Source organism: Mycotypha africana, assembly GCF_025528875.1.
Source record: "Mycotypha africana strain NRRL 2978 chromosome Unknown BDF20scaffold_2, whole genome shotgun sequence".
NCBI lineage: Eukaryota > Fungi > Mucoromycota > Mucoromycetes > Mucorales > Mycotyphaceae > Mycotypha > Mycotypha africana.
Window position 1 is genome coordinate 807,847 of NW_026515726.1, and position 13,675 is coordinate 821,521.

At 36.1% G+C, this 13,675-nt stretch overlaps 6 protein-coding genes across 6 annotated transcripts; 3 read left to right on the forward strand and 3 right to left on the reverse strand.

Annotated features, from left to right (window-relative positions):
• The first annotated feature begins 1,100 nt into the window (after nt 1–1,100).
• BDF20DRAFT_998158 (velvet factor-domain-containing protein) lies at nt 1,101–3,748 on the forward strand. Its single transcript, XM_053085451.1, has 8 exons — nt 1,101–1,311; nt 1,389–1,455; nt 1,765–1,913; nt 1,972–2,056; nt 2,125–2,186; nt 2,318–2,335; nt 2,438–2,564; nt 2,632–3,748. The coding sequence occupies exons 1-8, from the start codon at nt 1,125–1,127 to the stop codon at nt 3,383–3,385; spliced, it is 1,449 nt and encodes a 482-aa protein (XP_052938906.1). The 5' UTR covers nt 1,101–1,124; the 3' UTR covers nt 3,386–3,748.
• Nucleotides 3,749–6,536: 2,788 nt separating this feature from the next.
• BDF20DRAFT_272948 (uncharacterized protein) lies at nt 6,537–7,783 on the reverse strand. Its single transcript, XM_053075052.1, has 5 exons — nt 7,640–7,783; nt 7,301–7,576; nt 7,106–7,242; nt 6,720–7,050; nt 6,537–6,663 (listed from the first exon to the last, which is right to left on the reverse strand). The coding sequence occupies exons 2-5, from the start codon at nt 7,445–7,447 to the stop codon at nt 6,658–6,660; spliced, it is 621 nt and encodes a 206-aa protein (XP_052938907.1). The 5' UTR covers nt 7,448–7,576; nt 7,640–7,783; the 3' UTR covers nt 6,537–6,657.
• A 1,342-nt stretch (nt 7,784–9,125) lies between these two features.
• On the forward strand, nt 9,126–9,669 carry BDF20DRAFT_814670 (uncharacterized protein; the record flags this gene model as incomplete). The annotated part of the gene is made up of 2 exons (XM_053077003.1): nt 9,126–9,380; nt 9,475–9,669. 2 exons carry the CDS (start codon nt 9,126–9,128, stop codon nt 9,667–9,669), a joined length of 450 nt encoding a protein of 149 aa, XP_052938908.1.
• BDF20DRAFT_273078 (uncharacterized protein) lies at nt 9,590–10,553 on the forward strand. The gene is made up of 3 exons (XM_053075053.1): nt 9,590–9,651; nt 9,777–9,841; nt 9,912–10,553. The coding sequence occupies exons 2-3, from the start codon at nt 9,806–9,808 to the stop codon at nt 10,416–10,418; spliced, it is 543 nt and encodes a 180-aa protein (XP_052938909.1). The 5' UTR covers nt 9,590–9,651; nt 9,777–9,805; the 3' UTR covers nt 10,419–10,553.
• Nucleotides 10,554–10,687: 134 nt separating this feature from the next.
• Nucleotides 10,688–12,260, reverse strand: BDF20DRAFT_815371 (major facilitator superfamily domain-containing protein; the record flags this gene model as incomplete). Its single annotated transcript, XM_053077079.1, has 5 exons — nt 10,688–11,199; nt 11,265–11,383; nt 11,478–11,713; nt 11,777–11,848; nt 11,931–12,260. Coding segments are annotated over 5 exons (1,269 nt in total), but the record flags the coding sequence as incomplete, so codon positions are not given.
• BDF20DRAFT_850834 (uncharacterized protein) lies at nt 12,168–12,956 on the reverse strand. Its single transcript, XM_053079983.1, has 3 exons — nt 12,493–12,956; nt 12,267–12,406; nt 12,168–12,190 (listed from the first exon to the last, which is right to left on the reverse strand). Exons 1-2 carry the CDS (start codon nt 12,818–12,820, stop codon nt 12,309–12,311), a joined length of 426 nt encoding a protein of 141 aa, XP_052938911.1. The 5' UTR covers nt 12,821–12,956; the 3' UTR covers nt 12,168–12,190; nt 12,267–12,308.
• Between the last annotated feature and the right edge of the window lie 719 nt (nt 12,957–13,675).

Here is a 13,675-nt window from a genome sequence, read left to right on the forward strand (position 1 = left end):
CGGCGGGCTTCCATCAGTAAATTTGAAGTAAAACTTAAAAAGAATCTCAGTTTACTCAGGCTTAAGTGAGGCCTTGTGAAATTAAAGAATCAAAAGTGAGCAAAAGCTCGGATCGGAGCAAAGTTAACATGAAAGAATAAAAATCAAGGGTTACTATTAAACAGGGCCTTACAAATCGATTAAAAGTTGATCCAACTTCTTATATGTAGGATATTACAGTTTTTATCTATGTCTGGCGAAAAAACGATAGGCCCTAATGTCAGCCTACAGGAAACAGCAACAATATAATTTGTGGTTAGTGATGATGGTTTTGCCACGGGAGTATCACAATAAATAGTCGGATCACAAATTATGCAGGTAGCAACGGAAGTGTGGATCTGTGTTAAACAAAACATTTCGTTATTGCCTGCGAATTTCCCATTAAAGGAATCACCTAGAATCATGGTTTTATTTACGTTAGTTTTATGCTATTATGCTTTTACCATGTAAACTATACATTTCTTGCGCAAGAAAGTAGCTATCATTGGAGAAAAGAAAGAACCAAACAATCGTGTTCAGTTACCCCTGGATACAAGAAAGTACAATTTGCGTGTTGGTTTGTAAACATTCAACTCCAAATTTGAACGAAATTAAGGGTTTAGACTAGAAGAATTCGACTCATATACATGTAACGTAATAAAATCTGTGCCAAATCAGGAGATGATACGACTAGCGAAGTAGTAAGATCATAAATGATTCATCATGGAATGATATTACGAATAACCCGGGGAGAACTACATGAAAATAATGAAACTAAGGAGAAGGCATTTCGTTGTTTTTTCCCGAGTACCTCTGAACTTCTTCTATTATGCTTTTGTGACCTATAATTATCATACTATATGGCTTCTACCTATACATATATTGTATCGTACATATGCTCTCAAATGACAATAAAATGAGACTTAGCACTTAATTTTAGCTTCATTGTCATCTAAAATATATATTAGCCTCTTCCTGTCTACTTCTTTCTTTTTTTTTTTTTTTTTTTTTTTTTCTTTCTTTCTTTTGTATGCGTTTGCTACAATTTTTACTTCTACTACCTTTTTATGATTTTTAGCAACAGTTCTCACAGCAGTTAGAGCATTATGACACCACAACCACAACCACAACCACAGCAACAGCAACATTTAATTCCTCCCATCATAGTATCTTCTTACTCTCATAACAGTACATTGTCCAAAATGTATTCAAGTAGCAATAGTACCTCACCCTATGCACTAACGGTGCGGCAGCAACCTGAAAAGGCTAGATTATGCAGTTTCAAAGACAAAGGTAGAAGATGAGCGAATAAAAAAACGTGGTCTTGTTAAAATATTCACTGCGTATAATAATCCAATGAGTCGCTGTAGTGGATCGTCGACCGTTAGACCCACCGCCTATTGTACAACTTCATCGCAGCAATAATACAAATTTCAAGTAAATATAAGACATTAGTTAAAAAAGGAAATATGTTATCGAGTAAACCATGGGGGATAGGTCTGCGCGTAATTATCCTTGCGTGCAAACACGCACAGCGATGATATGCATTTGGGGGTGAGCGGGATAAAACAAGAAAATTGAAGGGGGAGAAAATATATGTTTGAGCGTATAAGAAAGTGAAAAGATCATTAAATGTGTAGAATCATATTTTTGTAACAGTAAAACAAAAAGATCAATACAGTAGATTAATAACCTGATCATAACTAATGTGAGTATCACTTTGTTTTTGCGCATTTGAAATTCTAGTGACTACCATATCAGTGCCAACTTTTTCCTGCATGCTACCTTGGCAAACGCCAATGATCATAGTGATATACATTATGTCAATGGTAATAGAACCACAGCGGGATCCGTTGTCCAATCGTTGCATAAATTGAAAGATACTAGTAATTCAGGTAGGTAAGAATTCGGTATAGTCAATGTCTACATTATCTAAATATCGTCTATTTTTAGAGGGTGCTTTCTTCATCTTTTCTGACATAAGTGTTCGTATTGAAGGTGTATTTAGACTGAAGTTTACTCTATTTCAGATCAAAGGGTATAGCGTATAGAATTTGTAATCTTTTAAGTTTTAAGACTGATAAACATTACAATCATTCACTAAAGGATCGAAGTCGAACGAATCTGCTGTACTTTCTCAAACCCATTTCGGGTCTACTCACCGAAAAGTAAGTTACATTATCCATATCATTGTATAAAACTTAAACTGTTAGACATTACATGACTTTTTATTTACATTTCATATACAACTGCGTGGGCGTCTACTCATCATGCTTTTTTTTTTCCCTTTTCATTAAAGATTTTCCGGGTATGTCAGGTAAGAGAATACGTTTCCATATTTAACGGTTTTTCAAAATTATGCGCGATATATCACATCATTGACATAATTTATCACTATAACGTTTCATACAATATATAGAGTCCACTGAACTTACTCGTACCTTCTCAGATCAAGGGTTAAGAATACGGATAAGGAAAGAAGCTAGGGCTGCTACTAATTCTGCAACTAATACTACTACTACCACTACCGTCGTAGCTCCTAATATGTACGGATATAAAAAGAATTCTATTACATCTTTTGCCTTTTTTTAACTTCATATACCATCCATGTAGGAAACGTCTGAGAAAGTCAAGTGAAACAGACGATCAGCATCAACAGCGCGTCATACGACAACACTTGTCATACTCGCCACCTTCAACAGATACACAACAAGCAACATACTATCCATACTCTGCTAATTCCTACCATCACTTCCGATCATCGGTCTCAGTCCCTTCAAAAGGGTTCAATAGAGCATCAACTACTGCGAGAAGTAGCAACATTGCTAACAGTTATAACAATCGCTCAGCTATGTCCATGCAGAATTTGCTTATAAATGATTCATCGGCCTCTCCAACATCGCACGTTTCTACTTCTTCACCACAGCCGAGGTGGTTAACGCATATGCAAATACACCCTCCAGTGAACCCAAAACCTTCGTATTCTTTGCCTTTCGCTGTTACTCGCCATCATTCTTTTTCACCGCCTTTACTGCAACAGCCACTCAGTATGAAGCTACCTGAAGTATTGGAACCATCTGTATCACTTACAAATAACAAGAGCTATACTTCACCTTTCCCTTTAACTGCTTTTACTGAAGACCCTCCTTTCAAAAATGGCAACACCAAGTTAGTTCAATTACCTGCTTTGAAAACGATTTCACCGCTGACGAAACGTTCTTACCAACAGCTTTACAGCGAAACCGGTCTTGATGTGCCAGCAATTGGATATAGTACTGAAACTAATTCTGCTTCCTTATTCAAAGCCCCTATTATACCAAATGCCTCGGGCAATATGAGTAGAATGCGACGAGAGCATACATCTTAGAAACCTCACTACATTTCTTTGGAAAATCTTATTTAAACGTTCTATTTATTTACATACCCATTAAAAGTTATACGCTTTCACAAAAAGAAACAAAAAAAAAACCCTCAAAAAACGCAGAGCAACAAAACAGAACAGCAAAAGTACAACACACTATATATATATAAGTATATTGTATATACTACTTCTAAAGACACCAGCATACTGTTTTACTCAGTTCATTCATACTTCCCCAATATTCTCATCCTCTATGGTAAACAAGAAAAACTTTTTTACGCGTAATTCATCCTCAACGAACACTACCCTTATTAGTACTTTTAGTGTTGACACTGTCAGTAGTGTTTACAAGCATTTATTTCATATGCGCATTCCTAAACCAATCTATATATGAATATGATTACCTTATCCATTGAATATGTTCGTATCTTCATTATTTGATTTATGTGTAAATAAAATGAAATCAAACCCTACGTACCAACTGAACTGATAATTAAACGAGCCTTACCAATTGATGGTCTTACAGCAGTGTAATCATCGAAAGCAATGCAGATCGTATCTATTCTTTATCCCTCAGACTCATTCGATCAATTTAGGCGATAGTGTGATAAGTGCTCAGTTGGACCTTCAATATATAGTCGGGTCCGGATGCTATCAGCAATGCAGTTATTGCTATTCTCAATGAATTATAACACCACTTGAACACGTCAACTGTATCGAGCAATCCTTTCCAATTAAACTGATTTTTTTTTTATTTGAATCGAATAGATTTGTATTATCCAAATCAAAGAAAACAGCTTTCAATTAATCACTCAAATTGTGATTGTGTAGTCAGACTGCTCGTTGAGTATGGCAGCAAAGTCAAACTAATCTCCTGTACTAGATAACCATATAAAAATACGAGTCAATAGTTGTTGTTTTTTTCTATTACTTATTTATACTCACTCTATTTGTTAGACGACATGAAGAACGGCAAAATTATTTCGCTATTACTCTTTGAATTGACTTCAAAATAATAGCCTTTGCAATTATTTGAGAAATAGTAGGACTATATCTCAAGTGTTTGAATGAAACGCTGAATCAACGAGACAAATACTCTGAATAGGAAGGCTTTCATCTTACTACAATTCTCCTCTCTATACTCGTAAAAGATTGACAATTTTATTACTGGTAAAGATTACAAACGCTTATATCTCCTCTTTGCTCAACCTACTGAGTAATTTTGATTGATTATTAATAACATAGTAGAGCATAGTAAATTTAATGATAAAGAAGATTTATGTACAAGGATTAATGAAACATGTAACAATCTTTTTTTGAATATATTAAGTAATATGTTTCTATCTCATTTACTTTATTTCACCACTGATATCTAGCCAAAGTTAAAAAGATGATACTGTAACGTTAAATCGGGCTTTTTCAGTATTGAATTGTTCAAATGCGTATTTCTTTTGTTTACTACATTTCTGTTCTTGATTTGCATAATTATTGGCATACCTAACTCTCCCGTCTTCGTCAAGGTTCACAAACAGATTCCTGAGTCTACATTGTATTGCTCATTATCAGTATCTCATTGAGATTACACAAATATAGCGTTAAATGGATCCTTCATAAGCACTACTCATCTGAGGCATCCGAAGCGGCAGCAGAAACTTGGTGGTCAGCCAACCATCAGACGTGGTCCTAAGATAAACCATCTTCGGGCCAAGAGTTGTACCAAGCAACCTCGCCAACAAAATAAAAAAAAAAAGGTAAATAAACAAGCTTAAGATATTATGTGAGATAAAGATCCCTACCCGGGTCACTTTGATACATGTTGATATACATAAGCATGAATCGGCTGCAGCTCATCACTGCTGCCCTCGTATCTTACTAAAACACTTCGCGATTGCATTGCCGAACGCATTTAAGAAGGTTTTGATACGTAGATATCTGTCTAGCAATCCAGTGTAGCTCTGAGCAATTCTTTTCAAAAAAAATTAAACGTCAAGAGTATTTTTGAAAACGGCCTTGAACGCAGGTATATGCAGATGAGTTATATATTATCTAACTCCGTAGTCAGCATGAATCAGCCAAGGTACGGTTAAAGGAACTTATGAGAGCAGAAGCATTGTCAGACATACATCGATGATGATTTCTATGAGAACTTTACTTTTGAAATCATTTCTCCTTGTCACGTTCTGACCTGTAATTCATATAACAATCTGAGAAACAATCCAGATTTACTGCCTTTACCAGTAATAGTGTACTGGAACAAATAAGATTTCATCAGGCACACTTCAACCTTACTGGTAATCTAGATATATCTCAATGGCGTTGTACAATTCATTAAGAGGAACAATATTACTCGGTTGTCACTACTACTTTCTTAATTCCACTATAAGCTCAGTTCTACCTCGCATTCATATAAAAGACCCTTCAATTTCTAAACCAAAATAAAAGCATCCAAGAACTATTGTTTGGTCTCTCTGACTCACTCAGTCTATCTTAAAAACTCTTTAAATAATAATTTTGATATCTAAGAATATCACATATCATCCTTTCTTCCTGGTTTCATCATTAGCATCAAGTACTTTAAGAATTTAGTCTTCATGCTGCACTTCCTTCTTACTCGCATCGTCCAAATGGTATCAAATTTAACAACTTGCAATTCCTCTCAGAAATCGTACTATCAGGCATCGCGCTTTGCATAATAGACTCCTAACCAAATCAATACTTCACTGTCTTATCCCCCGTACTCATCTCTCATCTTATTTCGTCCCTCGATAGTCCCTACTGACGAAACATCCGATCATTTTTTAGGTGGTAGTCCTTTTATTTATCGGTAAGGAATAAGGTAAAGATATAGCCATCAATAAAACTTCATTCCTCGGAAGAATTCTTTCGAAATTGTGAAGGTCGTGTCCTGTTATTTTTTGGTGTAAAGAATATAAACCGAGGCTCTTCATTTACGTTGACGATGGATATTTTCGCTTTTTTGACATCTCTTTTTTTCTTATTGATGCCTTGTAATATCTGTCTGACCAGTATATCCATATTTTTCTATTTGAGAAAATCAATACAAAACCGAATGCTGGGTTTAATTGGAAAGCAAACTCACCTTCCAAGTATATATTAGTTTGATTGTCTGCCTAAATTCTTCATCAATCTCATGGAGACTTTTAGGCAAAAACACGTCCCCAAGCTTCTTCGCTATGAAGACATCATCTTCTTTCACCAGAGCATTGATACATCCGTCTCTACCAACCCAATCGGAATACATCAATATGAACGGATCTCTATTGCTAACATTGTTTTCATGAGGGAGTCTAAGTATGCTCTCTAAAATTGAAGCATTTACTCTTAAGTTTTTGCTTTCTTGCCTTCTTGCAACAGAAGGGCTTACATTCCCTGCTTTCCATTCGCAAGAAGAGACATTTGTTCCGAATGAAGATAGCAGAAGATCAATTCTGCGTCCCATGATGTTTTGTGGCATCGAACCCAAAGTTTCATCGGCCGTATACGCCTTCTCATTCTCCACGCGTACAATTTTGGATTCATCACAAGCTTGTTCCCCTAGCTTAAACTTGTACTTATCTCCGCGAAACACAATTTTTAAAATGCTGTAACAATTTTCGAGACATTCTAATTCATTTTCGTCCCCATTCAAATAGTAAACAATGTTTTCTATCCTGTGATTTGGGTTTAGTCACTTTAGCTTTGGTAAAATAAATAAATCATACTTACAAAGTGTCTAGAATTTCAATAATCTGTAATTCTTCACAATCGAACTTCTTTCTTCTGTACTCAAGCTTTTTTTCATTCAAGTATATCAAAGCTTCATGTTCAGATTGTGCGCCATTGTCTGATTCACTATTCAATATCTGCAAAGCAAATCAGTAGATGATTCTCAGCTGACTACATCTATTATGCGCTACTTACCGTAGTAACAATGGTATAAATTTCGTTACTTTCTTGTGTTAAATCATATATGGGATATGATATATTTTTGAACTCAGACCAGCGAGCATTTGGAAACACATTTTTGGAGTACTGAGACACCCAATCGTATTTGGCTAAGGACTTCATCTTTATCAATTCAGTTTTTCAATATGGAAATTGAAAGACGGTTTAAATGGTCAAGATTGGTTTCTCGCCTGAGGAGGAGTTCATCAATATCATTTTTTGAGGGTGCATAGTCCTCATTTCTATGCTATTCTCAAGAAAGTTTGGTTAAGCGAATTGAACAATAGAATTTAAAAAATAAAAATCTATGCGTACTAGTTTAAAAGCCCATTTAAATAGCTCATGTCGCACATCGTTGTTACTGTTAACTATGTTTTTCTGTATTAAGTCCATAAACTCTTCCTGTTCATCGTCTTTTTTTTCATCATTTTCCTTGGTCGTATCATCATCATTATTGTCATTTTTTCCATCGTAGCCGTCATCTTCATCATTTTCGTCGCTATCGCCTTCTTCATCGTCTGTCGTTTCTTCATGCTTTCTTTTATTGATAGCATAGCAATGTAGGTTGGTACGATTGCTTTGTTCGACAAATCGCTGAAAATTGTTTTCTTTCTTTTGAAAGCTGTCATTTTGCTGCTGTTGCAAACGTATAATCCTATGATTGACTTCTGTTACTCGACTGGCTACTTGTCTGTGTGTATCGACAAGACGTGGTACAAGGTTTTCGTATTTTTATAATCTGCCAACAGAAGGACTGGTTACGGCAGCTACAACATCTTCTTGAAACTGCTTGAGTATGTAATTTGAAAAGATACTGCTTCTGGAGTTGACGAGTTTATTCTCCTTGTTCAAATACATGTATACTGCTGCATCTTGTAAAAGTATCCTTCTACATCTGATCAAAAGTCGTAAAAAGCCTCTCTTTGCTGTGTCTAAGCTGCTCTGAACTGCTCGTTGCTTTCCCTTTCTTCGTCTTTCTCGAGAAACCATGATTTCATCCTCTTCTACAAATTCTAATGAATTTTCACTGATTTCAACATTGGCCATGCCTCCTCATCTTCGTTCGTCAATTTCTTGCATTTCTCTCTCACATACAGTCATCGACTCGATGTTGTTCTCTCCAAAATAATACTCAATCTAAACGTCGCTTAGATGAAGTGGTCTGATTGAGCATAGGTTGCATATTGAATGGTTTAGAGTATACAAAAAAGACAAACTTTGATGTTAAATCAACTGTGTTGGCGTGTGGTAGTATTTATAACTATCGAGTTAATAATACTAGAAAGTTCCTGCAAATATTACAGTTTGATTAACTCACTTGTATGCGAGGTACAACACTGTTTTTTTTAAAAGTGCGACATCAGGTTTTGGCAAAAAGATAGACTGTAAAAATGAATCGATCTCATTTAAGTCACATTATCTCAGCCAATCAAAGTGAATATCCTTAATTGCATATGAGGGGAAGGCGTGAATTTCTTTATAGGGGGTCAACCTCATTGAGTCGTACTTTTTTTTCTCTGCTCTCTTTGTTTAAAAAAAGGCAAACTGAATTTGGCAACTCCTTGTATTGTAAAACGAACAGAACATCACTTTTAGGAAGGCGCATTTCGATTATTTCTTATTTTATTCCTCTACTTTTTTTTAATATAGGAAGTGTACATATTTATACATTTCTAAAAACTTTTTTAAGTAATAAGCAGCATTAGCAGGCACACACCAATATACACACACATAAATATAAACACAAGAAAAAAAGGCTCGTTCACTCACTTGAAAGAAACCTTAAATCATTTCTATTGTAATGAACTCAAATCTGAATGATAACAGTGGTTTATCGCAGCAACAGCAACAGCAACCACAAGCACAAGAGCAAAATATGAAACACTTTGAGAATGAAGATCCCACTAACGCTGCCAACGATTCCGGTGCTGAAGATTCAGACACTGACAAACCTGCTAGACGTTCTGGCAGAAGAAAAATTAAGATTGAATATATCGAAGATAAGAACCGTAGACACATTACTTTTTCCAAGAGAAAGGCTGGTATTATGAAAAAAGTATGTCAATCATAAATAACCATAGAGGTGCGAGTTGAAGTTGTATTGAAAACGTAATTTATTTATTTTTTTTGTCTTTTATTGCTATATGTAGGCTTATGAGTTGAGTACTTTGACGGGAACTCAGGTGTTACTTTTAGTCGTGTCTGAAACTGGCCTTGTATATACCTTCACTACAGTTAAACTGCAGCCGATCGTGACAAAGCCTGAAGGAAAGAACTTAATTCAGGCATGTTTGAATGCTCCTGATCCGATTGCCAATGAGCCTACTGTAAGCCTTTGCTTATAAAATAATTGATACCTGAACCATATCTAATATCATCATCTTTTTATTCTACTTTTTTTTTTTTTCTGTTTTTTTTTCTGTTTTTTTTTCTGTTTTTGTCAAGACTGGAGACGTGTCTTATAATAATACTTCACCACAAATGAAGGAGGATAGGCAAGCATATGACGATTTGAAGGTAGGAATGACGATAACTAGAAACAAATGCTTGGATTGATCCATTTAGTAAACGCTACTATTGTATATAGAATGAGCCTCAACAACTTCCAATGCCCACGGCGCCGCCACAGCCGCAACCGCAACAACCACAACAACAGTCGCCACAACAACAGCAACCAACAGGCTACAACAACTCTGCAGCCTATCAACCTACCTATTCCCAACCACAGCAGCAACCACAGCAATCTTCTACTGTAGATAATTCTGCTGCCACTGGAGGCTACAATGGACACCCAGGCTATTTGAATACTGCAATGCCTACAGGTTATCAACCCTCTGCTGGTCAACCCACCAATAATGCTGCGGCTGCGGCTGCGGCTGCGGCTGCGGCTGCTGTTGCTGGTTACTCTCAATTACCACCTCAACCACCTGCTGGTTTTTATGCTAACCAACAACAGCAACACTATTTACATCAACAGCAGCAATCTCAACAACCACCACAACAGCAACAAGGATACTGGCAGCAGCCACCAAGCAATTTACCCAGACGAAACCCATCTCCCATTATTGATAACGCTACGGCAAGAACAGAGTAACATATCTGTGCATAACAGTGTTTCTCAATAGTAATTTAAGTTGATTCCCCCTTTCCCTATATATTGATCATATATTTCTATCAAGCATTTCTTATCTCCCAAAAAAGAACAAAAAAGAAAAAAAAGAAAAGAAAAATATAGTATAAATATCCAATATCAAAATAACAATGGATAGTGTGCACTTGTAGTTTAAGCCATGTGATTTGTTTATAATGAAGTGATTGATGTTATGGGACAATCAAATAGATCTTCTAATGGCAACTTTTCCTTTAAAAGAGAACATATCGGAAGAACAAAATCCAGCTTGTCATCGCCAATACAACATACAACCCTCCATAAAAGTAATTCGACCTGAGTTTCTTATTCATTAACGATCGTTTAGCACCACTGTTTTGCTGGTCTTGCTGGTTTTTGCGCGCATCTAAAGTATGGCCATAAATGGCACGATCTAGAATGAATAAAGTGATACCGGCAAGGATGGCTAAAATACCGATAATGACGAAAAAAAACATCACACCATTGTACCCTTTGTTCGGGTCGTGGTCTTGTAGTAAGCCCGTAATAATATCAAATAGAGACGCACCAATATTCGTACATGATTTGATCAAGCCCATACCAGTACCCACCAATGATAAAGGTAAAATAAGCGGTACAGAGGAGACAAGAGCTACTGGTCCCAAGGCTAAACTGACACTGAAACTGACCAAGCCAAGGAGGGGATGAAGATGAGTATATTCCAAAAGAAGAAGGGACAATAAGAAAGTAAGACCACTTCCCGTCACTAGACATAGAAAATGAAATGTTTATAACCTTTTTTGGGGAAACAAATGGTTTGATTTGCTTTACTCATCCAGGTACGCTTGCCATATTTGTCGACAAAGAATCCTAAAAAGGGCATAATGAATATCGGCAAGAATTGAGCGACACTGGCAACGGCAGCCGCAGTGCTGTTATCATAACCGAACCTGAACTTGATGAATTCACTAAAGTTGTGTGACAATGTTTGTTAAATTCAACATTGGAATAAGAGTATGTCTCTTTAGCGTTTCCTTTCTTCACCTGTTAATGTGCAAGAAACAACCCCACGCTCCACCGAGCAAGAACTCCATCGCAGCAATTAGCCAATAAGAATGTGGTAGATACATAAGTTTGGTCCAGCTGAAAGATTTCTTTTTCTTAATAACATTACGTTGCACTTGGCAATCCTTCTTTATATTCAAACTACGAACGGTCTTTAGCAGAATGATATAGATCAGATTAACAACTAAAGAGAAGACGCATAAAAGTGCAGAAAACTGAAACTAGCCGTTAGTAATAATGGGCTCTTGTTGTCATGCAGAAAACAGGGTATACTTTACCCAAAAACCATAGCCATACCATCCTGACCAATTCGCAATGGGTACGACTGTAGCTTGCGCTAAGAAAGATGACTTTTTTTAAGGTTATCATATGACTGATCAACAAAAGATCTGTCTACCATCAGAAATCTTGTCATAGGGTGGAGGTACTTACAAGTCTGCTTACAGTCAACATGAGAGCAATCACTGCAGCCAAACTTCTTCCTTGAAACCACTGTGAAAGGATGGTCTCTTGAACGATAACTACTGTACCGCTACCAATACCATACAAAACACGTCCGAAGATCATCATTAATAAATTCCTACTAGAGGTGGAAGCGGCTACCAATATATTTCCGCAAGCAATCAAAACAGTCGTTAAAATGGAGCCAGGAATCGTGCCAAACGCATCAATAAAAATGCCACCGATTAAAGGTAAGACGGTATTGACAATAGATACACTTGATTGTAATGCACCATATTGCGAATTTGTAATGCCGAACTCCTATAGTTTGAAAAGCGACATTAGGGTAGGTTTTTTATGCTGATATTTTTAAAGTGGAGTATTAAAAAAAAACCCCCCCAAAATCCGTACCTCTTTAATGGTTGACTTCATAGCACCTAATGTATGTGCAGCAAAATGGCTTCCCACTGCATTTCACCATAATTAAATCAAAGAGGGATATTCATGAGTATTGTAATATCGCTAGAAATTAGATATGTTCTAATAAACATACTTGCGAGAAACATGGCACATGATAATGCAACGATCTTGTATTTCCAAGGTTGGCTGGCTAACTTGCAGGTGATATCATTTTCGTCATCATTACCACTATGTGTCCTGACTATGTCTAAAGTTGTCGTATGCTTATCGTTCAATCCTTGTTGTATTTTGAGGTCGTTTTTGTAGCCACAACAGCCATTTGGATTGCCACAACAAGTATCGATTTCCGTGCTATTATTAGTGCTGCTACTACTGCTAGATGTAAATGTTTGTAGTAGAGGCGTTTCCTCGTTCAGCTTTTCGCCTTTGTCATCGTTTCTATTATTGTTCAAGAAAGGCATATTATTCTAACATCAAATAAATATATTTCAAAAAAGAAAGGAAGGAAAAGAATAGTGTTTAATTGTATTTATTGTTGACGAAGTTTTAATTACTGAAATATTTACAAATTACAGATAAAAGGAAAAAAATATAAAGGGAAAAGAAAAGATTTGATAAAAGAAAAAAAAAAAGATCAGATAAAGACTAAATCGCTTTTATCTATCCGTCGCCCTTTTTTTCTTTGCACAACTACTCCTTTCTGCTTCTTAAAAATCTGATAATATTATTTTTCTTTAAAATTGATAATCGGTTTGGAAAACTTATTAGGCCCTTCATGAGCATGGTGGCAAATGCAGTGAGACAGGGAGGAGCTTTAACATAGATCATGCATCTAGAAAAAGGAAGATTGGCAGAAGGCGTTGTTTGTGCATAATTATTGTGAATGATCAAAACACATGTTCGTCGACCATTTCGCTATAAATCAAGTGTTACTAATAACTTTTCCTTCTGGTCTACAGAGCAGTCATACCATTTTTTCTATATTTTTCCAATTTTAATAATTGCCAGAGGTTCAAAAACTTGGCTTCTACCAGTGGTTGATGAAAAGAATCGGATTTAATTGTAGTCATTTCCTTATCGTTATCTTTCTTGATTGGATCTTGTTCGATTAAACAAACAAAGTTCCGAACAAAAAAAAAAAAAAATGAATTTTCCATCACTAAGCTTTCAGGATAATAAAAGAATGTGTCTTTTACACGTCTGAATCGTTTTGGACAAAAGATGGTTCAGCTAAGTTGCCCTTTCAGATGTATTTCAATGGTATGCTGACGAAAGGAATGACCCGAAAATATGTGGACAGTCGGGGTTTTCGCAAA

What these genes read in the sequence shown, in the direction of transcription:
- BDF20DRAFT_998158 (XM_053085451.1), top strand. Translation starts at nt 1,125, where the DNA reads ATGACACCACAACCACAACCACAACCACAGCAACAGCAACATTTAATT. An exon ending in AGCAATAATACAAATTTCAA is followed by an intron (nt 1,456 to 1,764) that starts GTAAATATAAGA and finishes TTGAAATTCTAG; the next exon opens with TGACTACCATATCAGTGCCA. An exon ending in ACCGTCGTAGCTCCTAATAT is followed by an intron (nt 2,565 to 2,631) that starts GTACGGATATAA and finishes CCATCCATGTAG; the next exon opens with GAAACGTCTGAGAAAGTCAA.
- BDF20DRAFT_272948 (XM_053075052.1), bottom strand. Translation starts at nt 7,447, where the DNA reads ATGAAGTCCTTAGCCAAATACGATTGGGTGTCTCAGTACTCCAAAAAT. An exon ending in TTTATACCATTGTTACTACG is followed by an intron (nt 7,243 to 7,300) that starts GTAAGTAGCGCA and finishes TTTGCTTTGCAG; the next exon opens with ATATTGAATAGTGAATCAGA. An exon ending in ATTGAAATTCTAGACACTTT is followed by an intron (nt 7,051 to 7,105) that starts GTAAGTATGATT and finishes CCCAAATCACAG; the next exon opens with GATAGAAAACATTGTTTACT.
- BDF20DRAFT_273078 (XM_053075053.1), top strand. Translation starts at nt 9,806, where the DNA reads ATGAAGGAGGATAGGCAAGCATATGACGATTTGAAG. An exon ending in AAGCATATGACGATTTGAAG is followed by an intron (nt 9,842 to 9,911) that starts GTAGGAATGACG and finishes TATTGTATATAG; the next exon opens with AATGAGCCTCAACAACTTCC.
- BDF20DRAFT_850834 (XM_053079983.1), bottom strand. Translation starts at nt 12,820, where the DNA reads ATGCCTTTCTTGAACAATAATAGAAACGATGACAAAGGCGAAAAGCTG. An exon ending in ATGTGCCATGTTTCTCGCAA is followed by an intron (nt 12,407 to 12,492) that starts GTATGTTTATTA and finishes GGTGAAATGCAG; the next exon opens with TGGGAAGCCATTTTGCTGCA.